The sequence below is a fragment of the Lissotriton vulgaris genome, chromosome 9 (genome assembly GCF_964263255.1).
Source record: "Lissotriton vulgaris chromosome 9, aLisVul1.2, whole genome shotgun sequence".
In the NCBI taxonomy this organism is placed as follows: Eukaryota; Metazoa; Chordata; class Amphibia; order Caudata; family Salamandridae; genus Lissotriton; species Lissotriton vulgaris.
In genome coordinates, this window is record NC_141697.1 from 353678496 (window position 1) to 353697966 (window position 19471).

Genomic DNA, 19471 nt, shown 5'->3' on the forward strand with positions numbered 1-19471 from the left:
GAAGGCTGCAATTGCGGTCTAAAGATCAGACCTAAAAAAGGACGTACATTTGGCCAGATCATCATCCATGGAAAACAGGTTATGAGGGCTTAATGAAAACCTATGTAAAAAAAAATAATGTCTCATAATCCACTGTTGGTGATTGCAAGTGAGAATGGCATGGTACAGAACACCAGCAATACACATTATAAATCTTCATCAATAGAAACAATTGGGGATTGGGAAGGAAACAGACATTTTGAGCAGTGAAACTAAACGGGACGAGGACAACCTCGCCTGCAATGCTAAAAAAATTCTATTGCACACGATACGCTCTGCAATGCATTATTCCAATTATTGAAATAATGACTGTGTTTATTGACCTTATGTGGCCAGGAAAGAGAGCAAGGGAGGGTGTAGGAGCCACCACTAAGGGGCTTTAAATGTGGTGTAAACTACAGATTAAAACCTGTGGATGTCATTCCTGTATTGGTATGTAACCTTATTTTCTTAAAATACCGGTTTACAACACTTGCAAAGGTTCATGTAATTTAGTATGTATTATGAGCACTCTATTGAAATCAATGGGCTAGATACGACCCATTGTGGTATAACACATTTTTCTTAACAGGAATAGTTAGATTATTGGAGGGGCTACCAAGAGAGCTATGGGCCCACTGGCACTTTAGTTTGTACAGGATTATTAAGCAAAAGTCTCAAATCGCCACTAAAAAAGCTGTTATCAATCCACTTACTTGTCACGCTCGGAAAAGCGTTCCAGATTTTTGAGCCTCTGCTTCTGGTGCATGTTTGCATGCAGAGGCAAGGGGGTGCTATCCAATATGGTAAGAAGATTATTAAGGCGCTTGATACAGTCTATGCTGTTGGCAAATACCATGGTTCGTCCCGGGTACTGAAGTAAGAAGTAGTAGAGGTAATAATCCTTCTCATTGGTATCACAGTGGATCTTGGTCTCAGTCAAGGTTTCCACCGTGGCTTCTTTCCGTGTTAAATCGATCACCTTGGGTTTGCCCCTCAACCCGATTTTATTGATCAGTGCATCCAGCTTGGACTCTTTGTCCATTTTCTTCGAGTTCTTTTTTTGCATGACTCTTGTGGGAGCCTGATGGATCAAGGTTAAGGTCGCGGAGAACACAAAAGTCTGCCTCTTAGGGTTGTAGACTGAATCGTTTAACAGCTCCAGTAGCTGAGAGAGTTCAACAAAATGCCCCCGTTCTACCATTCGGTCTGCTTCATCAATAACAAGGCACCTGTCAAGCAAGATACAAAATGTGAGCTAGTTTTTTGTGTACTTCTTATTTTATCAAGTTTTTAATCAAGTCAAGTTTATTTCACGTTTATTCGGACCGTTGGTCCACAAACAATACATGTCGATAAAAAGTTCATCCAAAAAATTAAATAAAACATTTCATTAACACACAAACACCCTACAACATATTGATCAAAAAGCCCACAATTATCTATTTTAAAAATAGCTATTTGTTAAAAATTCGTTAGAAAGATATAAAACTGCCTTCACTTTTTGCATATATTTCCCCATAGCCACAGCACAGCAATATCTAAGTGGGCCATTTCTATCATCAGGGTCACAGCCTGGGTCCTAGTTTTAATATCATATTTCATAAAAATTGGTTTTAAAAATGTAATACGCAAGTCCAAAAACTTCAGACAATCAAATAAGATGTGGGGCATATCACATTTGGACCCTAAAGTGCAAGTGCAGCTTCCCTCCTCAGTGATCATAGCCCGCTATACCGGGTTGTTCATATAACAAGGGTTTAGCCCAAATCTTACTCTCAGAACCTCTTTTCGTAATTGGCGGTCTGGTAACTTATCAATGTAGGGGAAGCATTGATCATTATTCCATGCATCAATCATAAAACAGATCGAAGTTTTACTTGCAAGATAAATTTTGTCCTGTACATGCGATATTTCCTTCCCCGTCGACCTGAGTAACTTTATCATCAATATTAACCACGGAGACAGTAGGGCACACATTAACGCTCATCTTCTTGCATAACTTTTTTATTTTCCCCCTGGTCTCTCTTGCCCATTTAAATTCGCTGTCCTGTATTTCATTTTTGCACCATTGAGATATTTTGGTAATTGCGCATGTTTCTAGGCATTGCCAAAAGCGCAAAAGGGCCATACCAACTTGCATACCCCATGAGGTCAGACATAGTTCCAGTCTTACTGCCTGAACCATTGCTGACCGGGGGAGCGTAAAGAACTTTTTTAGGTTTCTACCTTCTTCCACATCCCAGTTTTCCTTACCACTTAGGAACAACAATTCTGCGCCATACAAAATTTGCGGGGGTACAATAGCAGCATAGGCTTTTAGAACTGGTTTATAGGTCATAGCACCATAGGCTTTATTAAACAATATCAGACCGCTAATCGATGCCGAGGTTCTTAATTTAGATGCCTCTAAGTCGGTATTCCATTTCAAATTCTGCTCGAACCATAACCCCAAGTATCTATACTCTGTTACTGATTCCACTTTTTCTGACCCAATCCACCATGAGAACTCAGTTTTCCTCCGGCCAAAGCTCAATGTTTTGGTCTTATTCATAGTCAGGAATTAGTTACTTACCTGTACACTATAGTTCTCCAGTATTATCTTTCATAGATTCACATGCTTGTATCTTCCCCGTCGTCATGGTGGGAGTCTCACGGTAACAGAATGACCAAGCAGTATCATAGAGAAGAAAAACTGCATAGAAAATCCCCATAGGGGCTGTACTATTTGGTAACCAGACCATTTCTTTGTTTTGGTCCAAAAGCCAGCCAATCAGAATTGCTGCCCTGCCCTCACACTCCCCAGCAGCAGCTTCCTGCCTCAGATTTCCGTCCCCGAGTGAGAGACATGGATAAATACCGAGAACAAGATCTGCCTGAGAAACGGGGAGGCGGGCGGGCGCATGTGAATCTATGAAAGATAATACTGGAGAACTATAGTGTACAGGTAAGTAAGGATAAGTTACTTACCTGTAATCCTAGTTCTCTTCCAGGGGTATCCTCATCAAAGTCATAAGCACTGAATATTCCCGCCCATGTGCGGGACCCCGGAAACAATATAAAAATATATATGTATAAAACACATATATCTCGCTCCACATATATGTATGTACATATATCATTTTTCTCACATCAATGCAGCTCCAAAACTGAGGCTAAACAATGTAAACACATATACATGAACTGCAATTAGTAAGGAATCAGAAAACACATTAGGTCAAAAAACCCTTGAACTTTGTGTTTTAATGAGTCAAACCACTCATAAATCCTGAAAATTGCTTATAAATATACATTGTTAGCCCTCAGGCTGCATTGCAAAACAATATCATAGAAAATGAAACCATTTTCACAATAACTGGCACTGTGCCTTTAAGGCAGCCCTGACCCCAGGCTTCCCATCATGCCTCAGGGGTGACAGTTAGGTCAGTTGTTCTTTGCATAACCCTGAAGACAGGGCTCACCACAAGATTGTAAACAAAACAGTACCAAATCTCATTTACCTGGGGAGGCGGGTGGGTTGCTTATGACTTTGATGAGGATACCCCTGGAAGAGAACTAGGATTACAGGTAAGTAACTTATCCTTCTCTTCCAGGGGATCCTCATCAATAGTCATAAGCACTGAATAGAATAGCAAGCCCATCAACCACCTGCAGGTAAATGAGAAGTACATGACCCAACCAATCATAACAGCCAAACGAAACTCTAGCTGTTAAACAGATTCCTCAGGGAGGCCTGGCCCACCTGGGTATCTGCTCTCGTGTCAGAATCTAGACAGTAATGTCTGGTAAATGTATGGACAGACCTCCAGGTCGCCGCTTTACAAATCTCAGACATGGGCACATCCTGCAGGTAAGCCGCCGTGGCTGCTCTACCTCTAGTAGAATGCGCCTTAGGGGAACCCCCTAAAGTCTTCCTTGCCAATTGGTAAGCAAGCTTGATACACGAAACGATCCACCTGGAGATAGAACGTTTCGAAGCTGCATGACCAGTCCTGATCGAACCGTAGTTAACAAACAATTGATCAGACTGTCGAATAGACTTGGACCTGTCCAGATAGAACTTTAAAACCCTTTTCAGGTCCAGAGAGTGTAACGCCCTCTCAGCTGGAGTAGAGGGATTAGGAAAGAAAGTGGGTAAAGAGATAGACTGATTGACATGAAAATCAGACACCACTTTAGGCAGGAAAGAAGGATGCGTTCTAAGCACCACTCTGTTTAGATGAAAAACCGTATACGGTTCTTTAGTACATAGGGCCTGAATTTCGCTCACCCTACGGGCTGACGTAATCGCTATCAAAAAAGCCGCTTTCCAGGATATATGCTGTAAAGAAGCTTTATGAATAGGCTCAAAAGGTGAACCCATCAATTTTGATAGGACTAGGTTCAGCTCCCAAGGCGGAGCAGGAGGCCGAACAGGAGGGTACACTTTCTTTAGACCCTGCAGGAAATCTTTTACTGCAGGAAGCTGAAAAAAAGAAGTTTGTGAAGGTGATCGCCTATAAGCTGTAATAGCGGCTAAATGCACCTTAATGGAGTTAAACTTCAAACCTGCTTTGGTCAGGTACAACAAGTACGGAAGAACTGCTTCTTCCTGACTTTTTACCGGATTGTGACCATTCTGCATGCACCACATATAGAATCTCTTCCACTTGCATGCATACGAATGTCTAGTGGAAGGGCGTCGTGCTTCTTTCAGAATGGCCATGCAGTCCTGTGGCAGCCCTAGGTGTCCGTACTGTATGACCTCAGGAGCCAAGCTGCCAAGTTCAGTGACGGAAGGTTGGGATGGTGAATCCTCCCGTTCATCTTCGACAACAGGTCCTGCCTGCATGGAAGTCTCTTGTGAGGAGACACTGATAGGTGAAGTAGATCTGTGTACCACCATTGTCTCGGCCAGTCGGGTGCAATCAGGATCATCGTTGTGCACGAGTGGTTCAGCTTGCTCACCACCTTCGGGATCAGCGGAAGGGGTGGGAAGGCGTACACAAACTGCCCCGACCAGTCCATTAACAGAGCATTCCCTCTCGTTCCTGGACGATAGAACCTGGAGGCGAAGCTTGGGCATTTGGTGTTTTCGTCGTCTGCGAAGAGATCTATTGAAGGACGACCCCAAGCTTGGAAAATGTCGTCTAGCACTTCGTCGTTGAGAACCCAGTCTTCTCTGTCTTCGAAGTGCCGACTTAGAGCGTCCGCCCTCATGTTCTGCTCTCCTGGGAGGTGGACTGCCTGAACAGACAACTTGCGAGCTAGAAGCCAATGCCAGATGCGCTGAGCTTCCAGAGACAGAGTCCTTGAGCGTGTTCCTCCCTGCTTGTTTAAATAGTACATCGTGGTGGTGTTGTCCGTCTGTACTAGAATCATTTTCTTTTGAAGCGAGGGAAGGAAGGCTTTGAGAGCCAGGTGAACCGCTCTCAACTCCAGCAAGTTGATATGATAAGTGCTTTCCTTGGGAGACCACAGACCCTGCACTTGTAGGGGTCCCATGTGCGCTCCCCATCCCTGCAATGATGCATCTGTGATGATCGTTTGAGTTGGAGGAGGTTGATGGAAGAGAACTCCCACTTGCATGTTCTGTCTCTTTGTCCACCACTGGAGGGAAGATTGAGCTACTTCCGACAAAGTGATCCGATCGTCCCATCGATCTGAGTGTTGGTCCCATTTGTCCTCCAGATCCTGCTGAAGAGGACGCATCCGAAGTCTGGCGTTCGGCACTAGGAAAATGCAGGAAGCCATCGACCCCAAGAGCGAGGCTATCTTCCGCACCTTCTGGGTCCTGTGGAGAAGAACTTGCTGGCACTTGAGAGCTATCGAAAACTGTCTCTCCTCCGAAGGAAACACTTTTCCTACTTCGGAGTCTAGCAGAGCTCCTAGGAAGTGGATCCTCTGAGTTGGTTGTGAGACAGACTTGTTGAAATTGACATGCAGGCCCAGACGTTGACAAAGTTCTATGCATGTCTTGAATTGATTCCTTACATTGTCTGGATTTGGACCTTTCAACAGCCAATCGTCTAAGTATGGGTATACGAAGACTCCCCTGCGGCGTAGAGCTGCCGCCACCACTGCGACACACTTGGTGAACACTCTGGGAGCCGACTTCAACCCAAACGGGAGGACTTTGAACTGGTAGTGAGAGGTCCCCACCCGGAACCGAAGGAATCTTCTGTGATCTTGCCGTATTGGAATATGGAAGTACGCATCTTGAAGGTCCATCGAACACATCCAATCCCCCTGCCTGAGATGTGGATATATCTGATGAAGCGCCAACATGCGAAACTTTTCTTTTCGTACATGCAGATTGAGTGTTCTCAAGTCCAGAATGGGCCTGTATTCTTCCTTCTGGCCCTTTTTTCTGACCAGAAAATACCTCGAGTACACTCCTTTCCCCCTCTGCAACACCGGAACTCTCTCGATGGCTTCTTTCTCGAGGAGTGTAGCTACTTCTGCTTTTAACCTTTGTAGCTGGTGACTTGATGTTGACATCGGGGAGACGTGAGGAGGTAGACGATGGAAACGAAGACAGTATCCATTCTGCAGCGTAGACAACACCCATTGATCTTTGGTGATGGACCGCCACTCTTTTCTGTGATGCGCAATGCTTCCCCCCACTGGAGTGGGTAACGGCGCTGGAGGAAGTGAAAACTCATTGCTTCTGCTGCGCTTTATTGAAGTTGTTGCCTTGGCGCTGGTTTCCATTTCCCTTGGAATTGCCCTTGCCTTTGTACTGTGTCTTCTGTTGGCCTTGTTGGTTCTGGCCTTTCTGCCATTGAGGGGTTTGAACCCTCTGCTTCGAATAACCCTTGGTGTTCGAACGGAATTTCTTCTTAAATTCCTTTTTCTTCTCGAGTCCCACCGCTTTGAGGGTGTCTAACTCGGTCTTCATCCGCTGCATTTCTTCATCCGCACTCGCCCCAAAGAGAGATGTGCCCGAAAAAGGAAGGTTCAGGATTCTTGCTTGAGCCTCCGGTTTTAATGCTGTGAGGCGTAACCAAGATGCTCTTCTTGCTGTTACTCCGTGCACATAGCCATGTGCCGCCAGAGTTGCCCCATCTGCTGCTGAACCTATAATCTGGTTGGAGACTTAACTGCCCTCCATCAGAACCTCCTCAAAGTCCTTTCTGTCTTCTTCAGGGAGCTTTGCGGTAAATTTCTGAAGAGAGTCCCACAGAGACCTGTCATACCTGCCGAGCAGGGCCTCCGCGTTAGAAACCTTGAGGAAGCAGGCTGAGGTGTTACACACCCTTCTCCCCCATGAGTCCTGCACCTTGCTGTCCTTATCCGGAGGAACCGTGGATGAGGAAGCCACCGCATTGGATTTCCTTGCCGCCGTAATGATTACTGAATCTGGCGGGGGATCAGCTTTGAGGAACAGAGGATCCTCTTCCGGAGGGCGATACTTTTTGAGAATCCTCGCTGGAACGGACTTCACCGTTGCCGGAGTGAGGAAGACTTCATTCACATGATCCATTATACCCGGAACCAGCGGTAACAACGGTTTGGGTTCTGATCTGTGTTGCAGGGTTTCGAATATGACAGTCGTCTTGACTTGTGGAGCTGTCATCGGCACTCCCAGTTTCAGGGCTCCCCTGCCCAAGATATCTTGGAATGAGAAAATATCCTCAGTTGGAGACACTCTTGAGCGTGGACTGTTCGTAAGAGTCGGGGAGTAATCCCTGTGTGATCGTGTTCTCGACGAACTTGAAGAACTACTTGCCCTCCTGGACCTAGTTCTTCTGCTAGAACGCGTCTTGGAACGAGATCTTTCTCTGTGACGAGAATGCCTCCTGCTTGAGTGTCTAGAACGAGACCTTTCTCTGCGGGGAAGAGGTTGGTCTTGATATCTTTTTAGGCGCTCTGCCGTCTCCTTGTCCTTTGCCCAGTGGTGAAGAGGTCTATTCCACCTTGGAGAAAGATGAACCGAAGGAGATTTGTGGACATTATCCCTCTCAGGTGTACGCGACCGTAGAGGTCGTTCCGTTCGATCTTGATGCGATCTTGCAGGTGATTCGGACCTCCCCCTGTTAGATGCGCCGCTTCGTCCATTCGAGGATCTCCGAGATGATGATGATGATGAAGAAAGGCTCACCAGAGATCCAGAAGGAGATCTTGAGCGAGATCTTTCTTCTGCAAGTCTCCGTCTCTTGGCGGGGGGATCCTGCACTGGAGATTGCCCCACCTCCGCAGCTGATGCTGAACCTGGAGAACCCAACTGTGGCTGCAGGGCCTGAGTTTGTACATGGCATGAGTCGCTTTCCTTGTCTCGAACCACCTCCTTTGATTTTGTAGGAGTAACGTTCTTTGTTTGCGAAGAACTTCTCTCCCTAGATCTTTGCTGATCCCTCGGCGGTGGTTGTATCGACGCCGAGCGCCGAGCAGGAAGCCGCTCCCTCGACGTCGACCGTGAATTCTCCGTCGACCTCGGGTGGCGATGGCTGCCCTTCGACGTCAAAGGCTGTCTGCTCGACGTCGATGGAGGCTGTTTCGACGCCGATCGCCGTTGATTTGACGGCGACTGGGCGTGCCTCGACTCCGAATGCCGCTCCGACGTCGAACGCTCTCGTCCGGGCGTCGACGTTGGCTGCATCGACGTCGACCGATGATGTGTCGACAGAGGCTCCCTCGACATCGAACGACCATGGCTAGTCGTCGACGGAGGATGGCTCGACGTCGAACGTCGATGGACCGACGTCGACGGAGAATGCCTCGACGTCACAACATGACGATGCTGTTTCGACGTCATATGGCTCGCCGTCGAGCTCTTCCGCTGCGACGGCGACCTGTCCCTCGACGCTGACTGAAGCGGAGGTACCTTCGATGTAGACGCTGAAGACATCTTCTTCGTCGCCGTCGACTGCTTCTCCAACGCCGATCCCGACGTCGAATGCGAACCAGTCGGGGCTCCTCTCGACGTCGACCGCGTCTTCCGACTTTTCTGCTTCTTGGGAGATCTTCCTCTCTCAGAAAGTCCATAAGCTCTAATCCTCTCTCGATCCTTTAGAGTCCTGGAAGATAAAACCTGGCAGTGTTCACAGGTTTTAGAGGAATGAGAGTCTGGCAAACACAGGATACAGACTGAATGAGAGTCAGTCTTTGCCTTTTTCCTTCCACATGAAGGACAGTTGTTGAAGAGAGAAGGCATTTTTCACAGGAAAAATACCTTTTTTAAGCACAAAAAGTGTTCAAACAGCACTCTATGTCTAAAAGACGTCGAGTGAAGCCAAAAAATCTAGTAAAAGCTAAGTATTTTCTTGACAGAAAGTCAAAAGAAAGGGAGCTGTTTCACCAGGGTCCTGACTGAAGGAGCCGGAAAGAACAACTGACCTAACTGTCACCCCTGAGGCATGATGGGAAGCCTGGGGTCAGGGCTGCCTTAAAGGCACAGTGCCAGTTATTGTGAAAATGGTTTCATTTTCTATGATATTGTTTTGCAATGCAGCCTGAGGGCTAACAATGTATATTTATAAGCAATTTTCAGGATTTATGAGTGGTTTGACTCATTAAAACACAAAGTTCAAGGGTTTTTTGACCTAATGTGTTTTCTGATTCCTTACTAATTGCAGTTCATGTATATGTGTTTACATTGTTTAGCCTCAGTTTTGGAGCTGCATTGATGTGAGAAAAATGATATATGTACATACATATATGTGGAGCGAGATATATGTGTTTTATACATATATATTTTTATATTGTTTCCGGGGTCCCGCACATGGGCGGGAATATTCAGTGCTTATGACTATTGATGAGGATCCCCTGGAAGAGAACTAATTCCTTCTCCAGTATTACATCTTTCATAGATTCACATGCTTGTATCAGAGTAGTAAGCAGTGCTCACCATACTTGTAGCGTTTCCAGGACAGAACTCAGAAGGAAGCTCTGCCGCAAAGCAATGATATAACAGTAGCTACGAAAGCATCAGCAATACGATAAATGCATGGATAAGTACAAGTCAAAGCACTGTATAGTAAAAAACAATATGCCATTAGACCATACCTTACTGGAATAGACGCTTCAGAACAGCCTGTCCCACTGCCGTGTCCTCCTTCCACGCAGTGTCTAGACAGTAGTGTCTTGTAAATGAATGCACACTCTTCCACGTTGCTGCTCTGCAGATGTCTGGCAGTGCCACTCCTGCGAACAAGGCCATCGAGGTTGCCATCTTCGTCGTTGAATGTGCATGCACTTTAGAACATAGCGGCTTCCCCGCTTTTTCGTGACATTTCAGGATAGCTGAGGATATCCATCTAGCAATACTCAGTCTCGACAATGGAAGACCTTTTCTCTGCCCTTCAAATGCAATGAATAATTGCTTGGACTTGCGGAACGTTTTTGTCCGTTCAATGTAGAACTTTAGGCATCTAGAAATGTCTAGAGAGTGTAAGGCTCTTTCTGCTTCCGAGGAAGGCTTGCTGAAAAAAGTAGGTAAAATAATGGGTTCGTTGAGGTGAAAAGACGTCGCCACCTTGGGAATAAAGGTAGGATTTGTTCTCAATATAACCCTGTCCTGACGAAATTGTAAGAAGGGTTCCTCCACTGAAAAGGCCTGGATTTCGCTAACCCTCCTTGCAGATGTTAAGGCGAGAAGGAGGGCTGTTTTCCATGACAGGAACTGCAAGTCTGTCTTATGTATGGGCTCAAAGGGTGGCCTCATAAGCTGCGATAGAACTGTATTGAGGTGCCACGGCACAGGTGGGCGCTGGATGGGTGGGAAGACTCTAAAAAGTCCCTTGATAAATTCCTTTATTACTCTGGATGACCAGAGAGATGGTTCATTTGGCTTCCGCCGGAATCGGGATATTGCTGCTAAGTGCACTTTGACCGAAGCATGCGACAGACCTGACTTAGATAGTGAAAGCAGGTAAGGCAGGATCCCTTCAGGCTGAACCTCAAACGGATGCAAGTTTTGTCTGTTGCACCAGTGGCAGAAACGGGTCCATTTTGCTGTATATGTTTTGTTTGTCGATACAGCTCTCGCTTGTGAGAGAATATGCCTGCATTCTTGCGAAATATTTCGATTTTGAAAGTCCCGCTCATGAGGTTCCATGCGGACAACTTTAGAGAGTGCAGGTCCGGATGCAGAATCTGCCCTTCCTTCATGGAGATGAGGTCTTGAAATGTCGGGAGCTGGATCTTGTCGCCCCTCGACAATTGAAGGAGATCTGAAAACCACGCCTGTCTTGGCCAGGCTGGTGCAATCATTATAATCCGGCACGGTTCCAATCTCATCTTGCGCAGGATGCGCGGTATCAACGGGAACGGAGGGAACGCGTATGCAAACCTTCCTGTCCAGTCCATGAGGAATGCATTTCCCTTGGAGCCCTGTTGACGGTACCTGGACGCAAAATGAGCGCACTTTGAATTGCTTTGAGTCGCGAACAAATCTAATGTGGGAGTGCCCCACCTTTGAAACAAAATGCGAATCTGAGTGTCGTGTAGTTCCCACTCGTGTGTCGATTGGGAGTGCGGCTCAGGGCGTCCGCCCGAGTGTTGAGGACTCCCTGTATATGCTGAACTTGGATCAAAATTTCGTTGGTTATGAGCCATTTCCAGATCCTTTGCGCCAATGTCGACAGCTGTTTGGATCTCGTCCCGCCCTGTTTCAGCAGGTAAAACATGGTCGTGGTGCTGTCCGTTTGGAGAAGTACTGACGATTGGCGTATTCTGGGAAGGAATGCTTGAAGCCCTAGGAACACCGCCTTGAGCTCCAACATGTTTATGTGAAGCTGAGCTTCCCAATCTGATCAAAGGCCCTGAATTTCCAGCTCTTGAAGATGCGCGCCCCATCCTTTCAGCGAAGCGTCCGTCGTCATCACGAAGTCGTGATCCCGAGGAATGAAGCTCAGTCCCTGGTCCAGGTTCTTTAGGATCTTCCACCATGACATGGCCACCTTCATACGGTTCGTGATGGTAATGCGATCCTCGAAGGTTCCATCGGCCTGTACCCACTGTTCGTCGAGCTGTTCCTGCAAAGGTCTCATTCGCAGACGACAGTTTGGTACCAATGGGATGCAGGATGACATCATACCCAACATGGACTTGTAAATCCTCACGGAAGTGGACTTTTTTGCTTGAAGGGAAGCCGTTAACCCCCTGATCTTTCTCATCCGATCTTCGGAAGGATAGGCTTTCCCTGCTCTGGTGCATATCCATGCCCCCAGGAACTGGATGCCTTGGGCCGGAGTCAGCGAGGATTTCTCTAAGTTGGTCCTCAGACCTAATCGCTGAAACAACCGGATGCAGCTCTGTAGAGCTTCTGCTGCATCCCTGAAAGATGGACCTGTCACCAACCAGTCGTCCAGGTATGGGTAAATGTAATGCCCTTGCAGTCTTAAGTGGGCCGCCACCGGGGCCATGCATTTGGTGAATACCCTCGGGGCTGATTTGAGTCCGAATGGCAGGACTTTGAACTGGAAGTGGCGACTCTCCACAACAAACCTTAAATACTTCCTGTGCTTCCGATGAATGGGAATATGGAAGTACGCATCCATGAGATCCAAGGACGCCAAGTAGTCTTTGTCCTTTAACATGAGTAAGATCTCTTTCAACGACAACATTCTGAAGGGTATCTTTTTTATGTATTGATTGAGATCCCTCAGGTCCAATACCTGTCTCCATTTCTGGGTCTGTTTCTTTTTGATGAGGAAGAAATGCGAATAGAAGCCTCTTCCTCTGAGATGCTGTGGTACTTCCTCTATGGCTCCCTTTTGCAGAAGCGAGAGAACTTCCTTCTGCTTTTCTTTGCGATGATGGTTGAGCCGGAGTACTGGGGGGTGGTCCGGTGGTATCTCCACAAATTCCAGCGTGTGGCCCCTGCTTATGACATCCAGGACCCATTTGTCCGATGTTATGGACATCCAGTTGGTGTAGTATTGAGACAGATAGTGGTCGTTGCCCGGGATCTTTTGTGTGGGGAGCGCCTGCCTGAAATCATTGACGTCTATTAGACTGCTGATTTTTCCCCCTGGCGTTAGGTTTACCTCTGGACTGTTGTTGGTAAGAGGAGTTAGAGGATCTGAACTGGTTGTTAGTGTTAAACTGACGATATCCCTGCTGATTGTACGGTTGATATCGGTTGGATTGAAAAGAGGGTCTTTGATTAAATTGGCCTCTTGCACCCCTCTTTCGAAAGGACTGAAACTTTCCCTGCTGAAGAGATCCCAGCGCTCTAGCCGTATCCGTGTCCGACTTTATGCCTTGCAATGCCTCATCAATATGTTTCCCAAACAAATTTTCACCGTCAAAGGGCATATCGACAATCTTCGCCTGCACCTCTGGTCGAAAAGAAGTCGCCTTCAGCCAGCCCTGTCTGCGAAGCGAAACCGCCCAGCCATTTGTCTGAAGGCCAAAGACGAGACATCCATGGCGATGTCGATAGACTCGGCAGCCGATTTTGCTCCTTTGAGAAGGGCTGCCGCTTCTTCCTTTCGGTCCTCCGGAAGCGCTGACAGTATGGGTGCCAGATCTGACCATATCTGCCTGTTGTAACGGCCAAGCAGTGCCATAGCATTTGCCGCTTTAATGGTAGAGGCTGCCATGACCGCAAACCTCTTACCTGCTCCATCCATTCTCCTCCCTTCCTTGTCTGGTGGCACTAGTGAAGTAGCCACCGGGTTTTTAGAATTTCTTTGCGCCGCCTGTGTCACAACTGATTCCGGCCTGGGATGTCCAATGAGGCAGGCTGCCGTAGATTCTGGAGCTCTGTATTTCTTTTCAATTCGTGGAACTGAAACCGCTATAGAAGCTGGTGTCTTTAGAATCTTGAGGCCCTCCTCCCAGATATGAGGGATAATAGGAATTGAGCGAAGTGACCTTTTGTTATCATCCTTGAAATCGTACAAGAAACAATCCGTCTCTTGCACTTCCACATCCAGACTGAATCTCTTGGCCGCCCTTTCCATGATATCATGGAAGCCTCCGATGTCTTGAGGAGGAGAGGTAGATTTGAGTGGGTCAGGTGATGCAGCCGATGGCAAGACGTATTCGTCCCATTCCTTCCCCGAGGCATCATGAACCAGCTCTCCGTCTTCGGGCTCTTCATCTTCATCGGAGTCCGTTAGGTCGTCCCTTATAGTAACCACCTGCGGAGATTTAACCCCTTGATCTTGAGGGGCAGGTGCTTTTTTAGGTGTCTGCGGGGGAGGCGTCTGCGTAACTGGTTGCGAGGAATTCGCCTCTGGGAAACGACGATAGTAGTCGTTTAGCATCAATCTAAGATCAGACACAAGGGTGAGGGGTATAGAAACCGTCTCTTGATGTTCCTCCTCCCGCGAGTCCACGTGCTGCTCTTCTTCATCATCATAATCACCAGATTCCTGGAATGATTCATATCTGGAAGATTGTGGCCTGTCCCTGAAGGAATAACTTTCCTCCTCATCCGTATCTTGGATTTTTATTTGAAGCTGAGAAGGACTGTAGGCGGCACCGGAGGACTCCTCTCCATCTGAATCCTGCTCCAGCAGCGATGATGGCGGCAAAGGAGAAATCTTTGTCCATGAGGTGAACTCTGCGGATTTACTGATGGTAGCCGAACCTCTCGTCGACTGAAAAGAGCGGATGGAGATCATGGTCTTCGACTGAGGAGAACTGTACGCTTTAGCCGATGATAGCAAGATTTTCGTCGACGGAACCATCGTCGACGGAACCACCGTCGACGGAACCACCGTCGACGGAACCACCGTCGACGGGACCTTCGTCGACGGGACCTTCGTCGACGGGACCTTCGTCGACGGGACCTTCGTCGACGGGACCTTCGTCGACGGGACCTTCGTCGGCGGAACCATCGTCGGCGGAACCATCGTCGGCGGAACCATCGTCGACGGGACCTGCGTCGACGGGGCCCCCGTCGACATCCTCGACATCGAACCTGTCGTTGACGGAGTCGTCGTCGTCGACGGTCCTTTCGCTGACAGAGACATCTTACTCATCGATGTCGTTGCCGTAGACGTCGTGGTCGTCAACGCAGCCTTAGATCCTGTCGTCGACGAAGCTGTAGTCGACGGAACTGAAGCTTTCACCACAGACTTAGTAGCAGAAGCCATCGAACTGGTAGAAGGTGCAGATCCAGGTCCTTTAAGACTAGACTGCTTCTCCAGAGGAGTAATAGAAAGAGATGATGTCGATTTTTCCTTAGATTTACTCCTTTTAGACTCCACTTTCTCCACAGAAACAGAGGCCTTTCTTTTCTTGGGAGTGGAGTGAGAAGATTCTTCCTCAGAATCTGTGCCTGATGTGGCCTTCTTCTTCTGAAGCCATAACAGTAATCTAGCCTCTCTGTCACGTTTAGTTTTGTCAGAAAATTTTCTACAAAGCTTACAGTCCTTCACCAGGTGTTTAGGGTAGAGGCAGTAAAGGCAGTCCTCATGTGGGTCCTCAGAGAAAGGTCTGGCCTTCCCACAGGTTCTGCATGGCCTGAACAGCCTCTTTTTAGAGCTTTCAGCCATCATAAGTAATATAAGTACACACAATACCTCAATTTAGAAGGCAGGAAACAAGATTCCAAAGGGTCAAAAGTTCACACAGGAACAGAAGAAAACTGAGCAGAGCTCAGGGAGACTCCTTTCTCACACGAAGGCGGTTGGAAATCTGAGGCAGGAAGCTGCTGCTGGGGAGTGTGAGGGCAGGGCAGCAATTCTGATTGGCTGGCTTTTGGACCAAAACAAAGAAATGGTCTGGTTACCAGATAGTACAGCCCCTATGGGGATTTTCTATGCAGTTTTTCTTCTCTATGATACTGCTTGGTCATTCTGTTACCGTGAGACTCCCACCATGACGACGGGGAAGATACAAGCATGTGAATCTATGAAAGATGTAATACTGGAGAATCACAAGTTCTTTCCTTAAGCAGTAGTCATTAAATACATTTAGTTTTCTTTGCAAGCCAACCTCGGTCTGGTCCATAATCACCAGATCGTCGGCATAAAGTAAACATGCTATCTGCTTGCCATTTAGTTTCGGGCTTGTCCCAGTTGTATTCCCCAACATTAAGGGTATGTCTGCTAGGAACAGGGAGAACAACAGGGGAGCTAATACACAACCCTGACGCAGGCCATTTCCAATTTCTATTTTCACAGATAAACTGCCATCTATGTCTAAGATTATCTGTGCCCAGTTTTTAGTGTGGAGCATTTGTAGCAGCTGCAGTATATCATTAGAAATTCCCTGACTAATTAGGGCCTCCCACAGCAGCTCCCGGTCCACTAGATCAAAGGCTTCACGGAAGTCAACAAAACAACAGAATAACCTACCCCGCGATTCCATTGACTTCTGTGCTATGGCCCAAAGAGCAAAAGAATGGTCGATTGTAGAATGGCCGGCTTTGAACCCACCCTGTTCCGGGGGAATGATTTGGTTTTCCTCTGCCCAATCTTTTAATAAGTTTAATATTACTTTTGCAAAGACTTTTTCCCCTATATCCAGGAGGTTTATCAGCCTATAGTTTTTCGGTATTTTGTAGCTGCCCTTTTTATGAATAGGCCTTATAATTGCGCCTTTCCAACTTTCTGGAATGATTCCCGTATCCAGGATTACCAGGAACATCTTTGCAAAAAACTCTGCCCACCATTCTGGGCTCGTTTTAATTATCACTGCCGGGAGGTTATCTGGTCCTGCGGCACGGGTAAGGTTCAAACTAGCTATAATCTCCGTTATATATCTTGGGGTAAAGTAGTCCTTTATATCATCCCTCACCCGTGACCAAACTAAGGTTCCTGGTATTGATTGTGTCGGCCATCTTCCATAAATTTCTTTCAGATAGCCTACCCAGTCATCTTCAGGGACCATACAGGCCAAGGAGCCAGATTTCCCGCCCACACTCTCTTGCACTAATTTCCAGAACCCTCTCACATCCTCGGTTTCAATCACCTCCAACATAATTGCACAACATTTCTCTTCATACCTTCTTTTTTTATTCTGAATTAATGTTTTATACTTTAACCTTAGTTGCTGAAGTGTCTGGTATAGTTCCACTTTAAACATGGCCCTTACTCTTCTCTCCTTCAGTCTTATCAGGGCCTTAGCTACCCTGCATTCTTCGTCAAACCAGGTTTTCCTATTTTTATTAACAACATAGCTGCCCAGTCCTGATTTTAACTTGAATTTCATCTTGAGGGAATCTGCCAGCTTACCTATGGTTAGTTCAAACCACGGAATTCCTGCATTAGAATGGATTCCTTCAGTTGGGATCGACTGTTGAATTAGCTTAAGCTTTTCTATCTGTTCATCCAATATACAGGTTGTTAATCGTTTGGGGTAGTCCACATGGACCTGTAGAACCCTCTCTCTACTTTTACGTTTCGGTATGTGTATTTCTATCTTCAAAGGGAAGTGGTCACTACCTGTCATTTTCAACACCTCAAAATTTCTTATTTGATCAAAACACCAGGCCTGACAAAACACGTAGTCTATTGGGCAAAGTTGCTGGCCCCTCACAAAAGTCCTTCCCGATGGCCGGTCTTGCTGAAATCTTCAATTTGCACATACCATGCCCAAGGACCCCATTAGCGGACTAAATGACTCTTCCTGCTGTGAAAGCTCCCCCCTTGGAAAGAGTGCTGCTTCAATATTATGGGCTTCTAGCAATTCTTTGTGCCAACTATCCACCTTTCTGGGGTCTAATCTATGGTTAAAATCACCAACCACTAGTACTAAGTCCTTCTGATACTTAGCACTAGTTGACTCCAGATCTTTTTTCGGTTTACCCAAATTCTCCTTATATTCATGGGCCTTTCCCTTCTGTATATACACATTTATAATGCATATTCAATCATATCTGGGATTTACTTTCTGCAATAAGATTTTGCAACCTAGTGCCCACTCACTAAGTAATTTTAACCTTTCAACCCTCCTAACGATCTGTGTGGAGATTAGCGTAAATTGTCCCCCTGATGGCCTCCCCAGATTATTTTTCTTTGCTGCTTTAGAGTATTGGGCAAATCCTTCTGTAACTAAGGATTTTAGGGTATTGTCACACAGCTATGTCTCCTGAAGGCACACAATGTTGTTACTCTTTATAATTTTGTCGAACTCGATCTGTGCCATATTTTCTTGTAACCATTTATATTCCAGGATAGGACTGAAAGGCTGTGTGACGACCCATTCTCCTAATCGATTTCACTGAGAAATCCCTCCTCATCGTACTCCCTAGATTCTGGGGATGCTAGGGCTTCATATCTATTTCTAACAAGTACACCTTCTCCATACCCTGCAGCTTCACAGTCAGTTACAGTAATTGCAATATCCTCATTATTGCAGTTCAAATTAATTAGCCTTATCTGCCGTATCCCTAGACCAGCATGGTTAGTCAGGAAATACTGTACCTGTATTTCCTCCTTCCTTACCAGTCTGATCCCCTCCTCCTCAGAATGAAAGAGGACCTTAGTCGCCTCCCCTCCTGTGCTGCTTTCAACAAACCCTACTTTTTTGAGGTCCATTGTACCAATACTCCTAAGACTTGCCCATTTTCCCATTATGAATAAAAGTTGAGATCGATTTAATGGGTTTAGTTTCCTAGCTTTTTCCCCCCCTTTACCGCCATTTTCGGATTTTAGAAAAATCCATAGGTTTTTAGTGCCTGTTTGCCTTGCCCCATATTTAACCCCCTTTGAGCTGGCTTTCCTTTTCATTGACATTTGATCTCTCTTGTCGTCTTCCATCCCGGCCCTGCTGCACCTTGGCTTTCCTCGAGCTCCTGATGGCTTCCTTTTCATACTTTCCTCCTCTCTATCCTCTGACTCCCTTATTATAGGAGTCAACCCACTTTTATTAAGCTTTGGTTTTACTAATCTTTTCCATTGTTCTTCCTGTTCCATTTGTGGCTTTACCTTATTCACCTTTGATCTTTTAATTTTTTCCCCCTTATTACCTCCTACTTTCATCATTTCTCCTTTCCCTCTTCTCAAGTTCCTGGTAGGGTTTTTAATCTAAACATGCCTGGGGTTATCGGCCAGCGAGAAATTATATAGTTTCCAAAACAGTAATTTACAGCTGAAAATGTGTCAACAATAGGCCCTAGCCAATCAATTGCAGTGCAGATAAAGCTGCAAGCCATATCATCTTCAACTAACCCTTCCCTTCTGTCCCCCAACTTTGGAAGGGGGAACCCTCCCGCCAACTTGCTCACAATGTCAAAAGCCCCGAGGGGCATAGCCATCAACCATCACCATGCAAAATGACAGAAGGAAAAAAAACAGGGGATGACGCTTCAATTCCCACTCAATCAAAAATGCCCTAGACCCGCTAGCAAGGATGAAGAGCAGACTGCAACACCCCACCACACAACGCAATGTACAGGTTTCAATTTTGCCTCATGAAGGGGAAGCGGAGTACCATTCATATTACTAATTAATCGTACCATTGCTAAAACAGACCAGAGACCGTGATCTCCCCGGGTCAGCAAAGGGCAGTCTGAGCTTTTCCAATTATAAGCTATGGTCAAGCTTGGCGACTCCCAACCATTGCAGTG

General features: G+C 46.5%; 1 protein-coding gene across 3 annotated transcripts in view; it reads right to left on the reverse strand.

Moving 5' to 3' along the window:
- The window catches only part of DDX24 (DEAD-box helicase 24), a 204826-nt gene that overhangs the window by 110621 nt on the left and 74734 nt on the right, over window positions 1–19471 (reverse strand). For all 3 annotated transcript variants that reach the window (XM_086937721.1, XM_086937720.1, XM_086937719.1), the window contains exon 5: window positions 735–1250. In XM_086937721.1, coding sequence (XP_086793847.1) covers window positions 735–1250 — 516 coding nt within the window. The remainder of the gene's footprint in view (window positions 1–734; window positions 1251–19471) is intronic.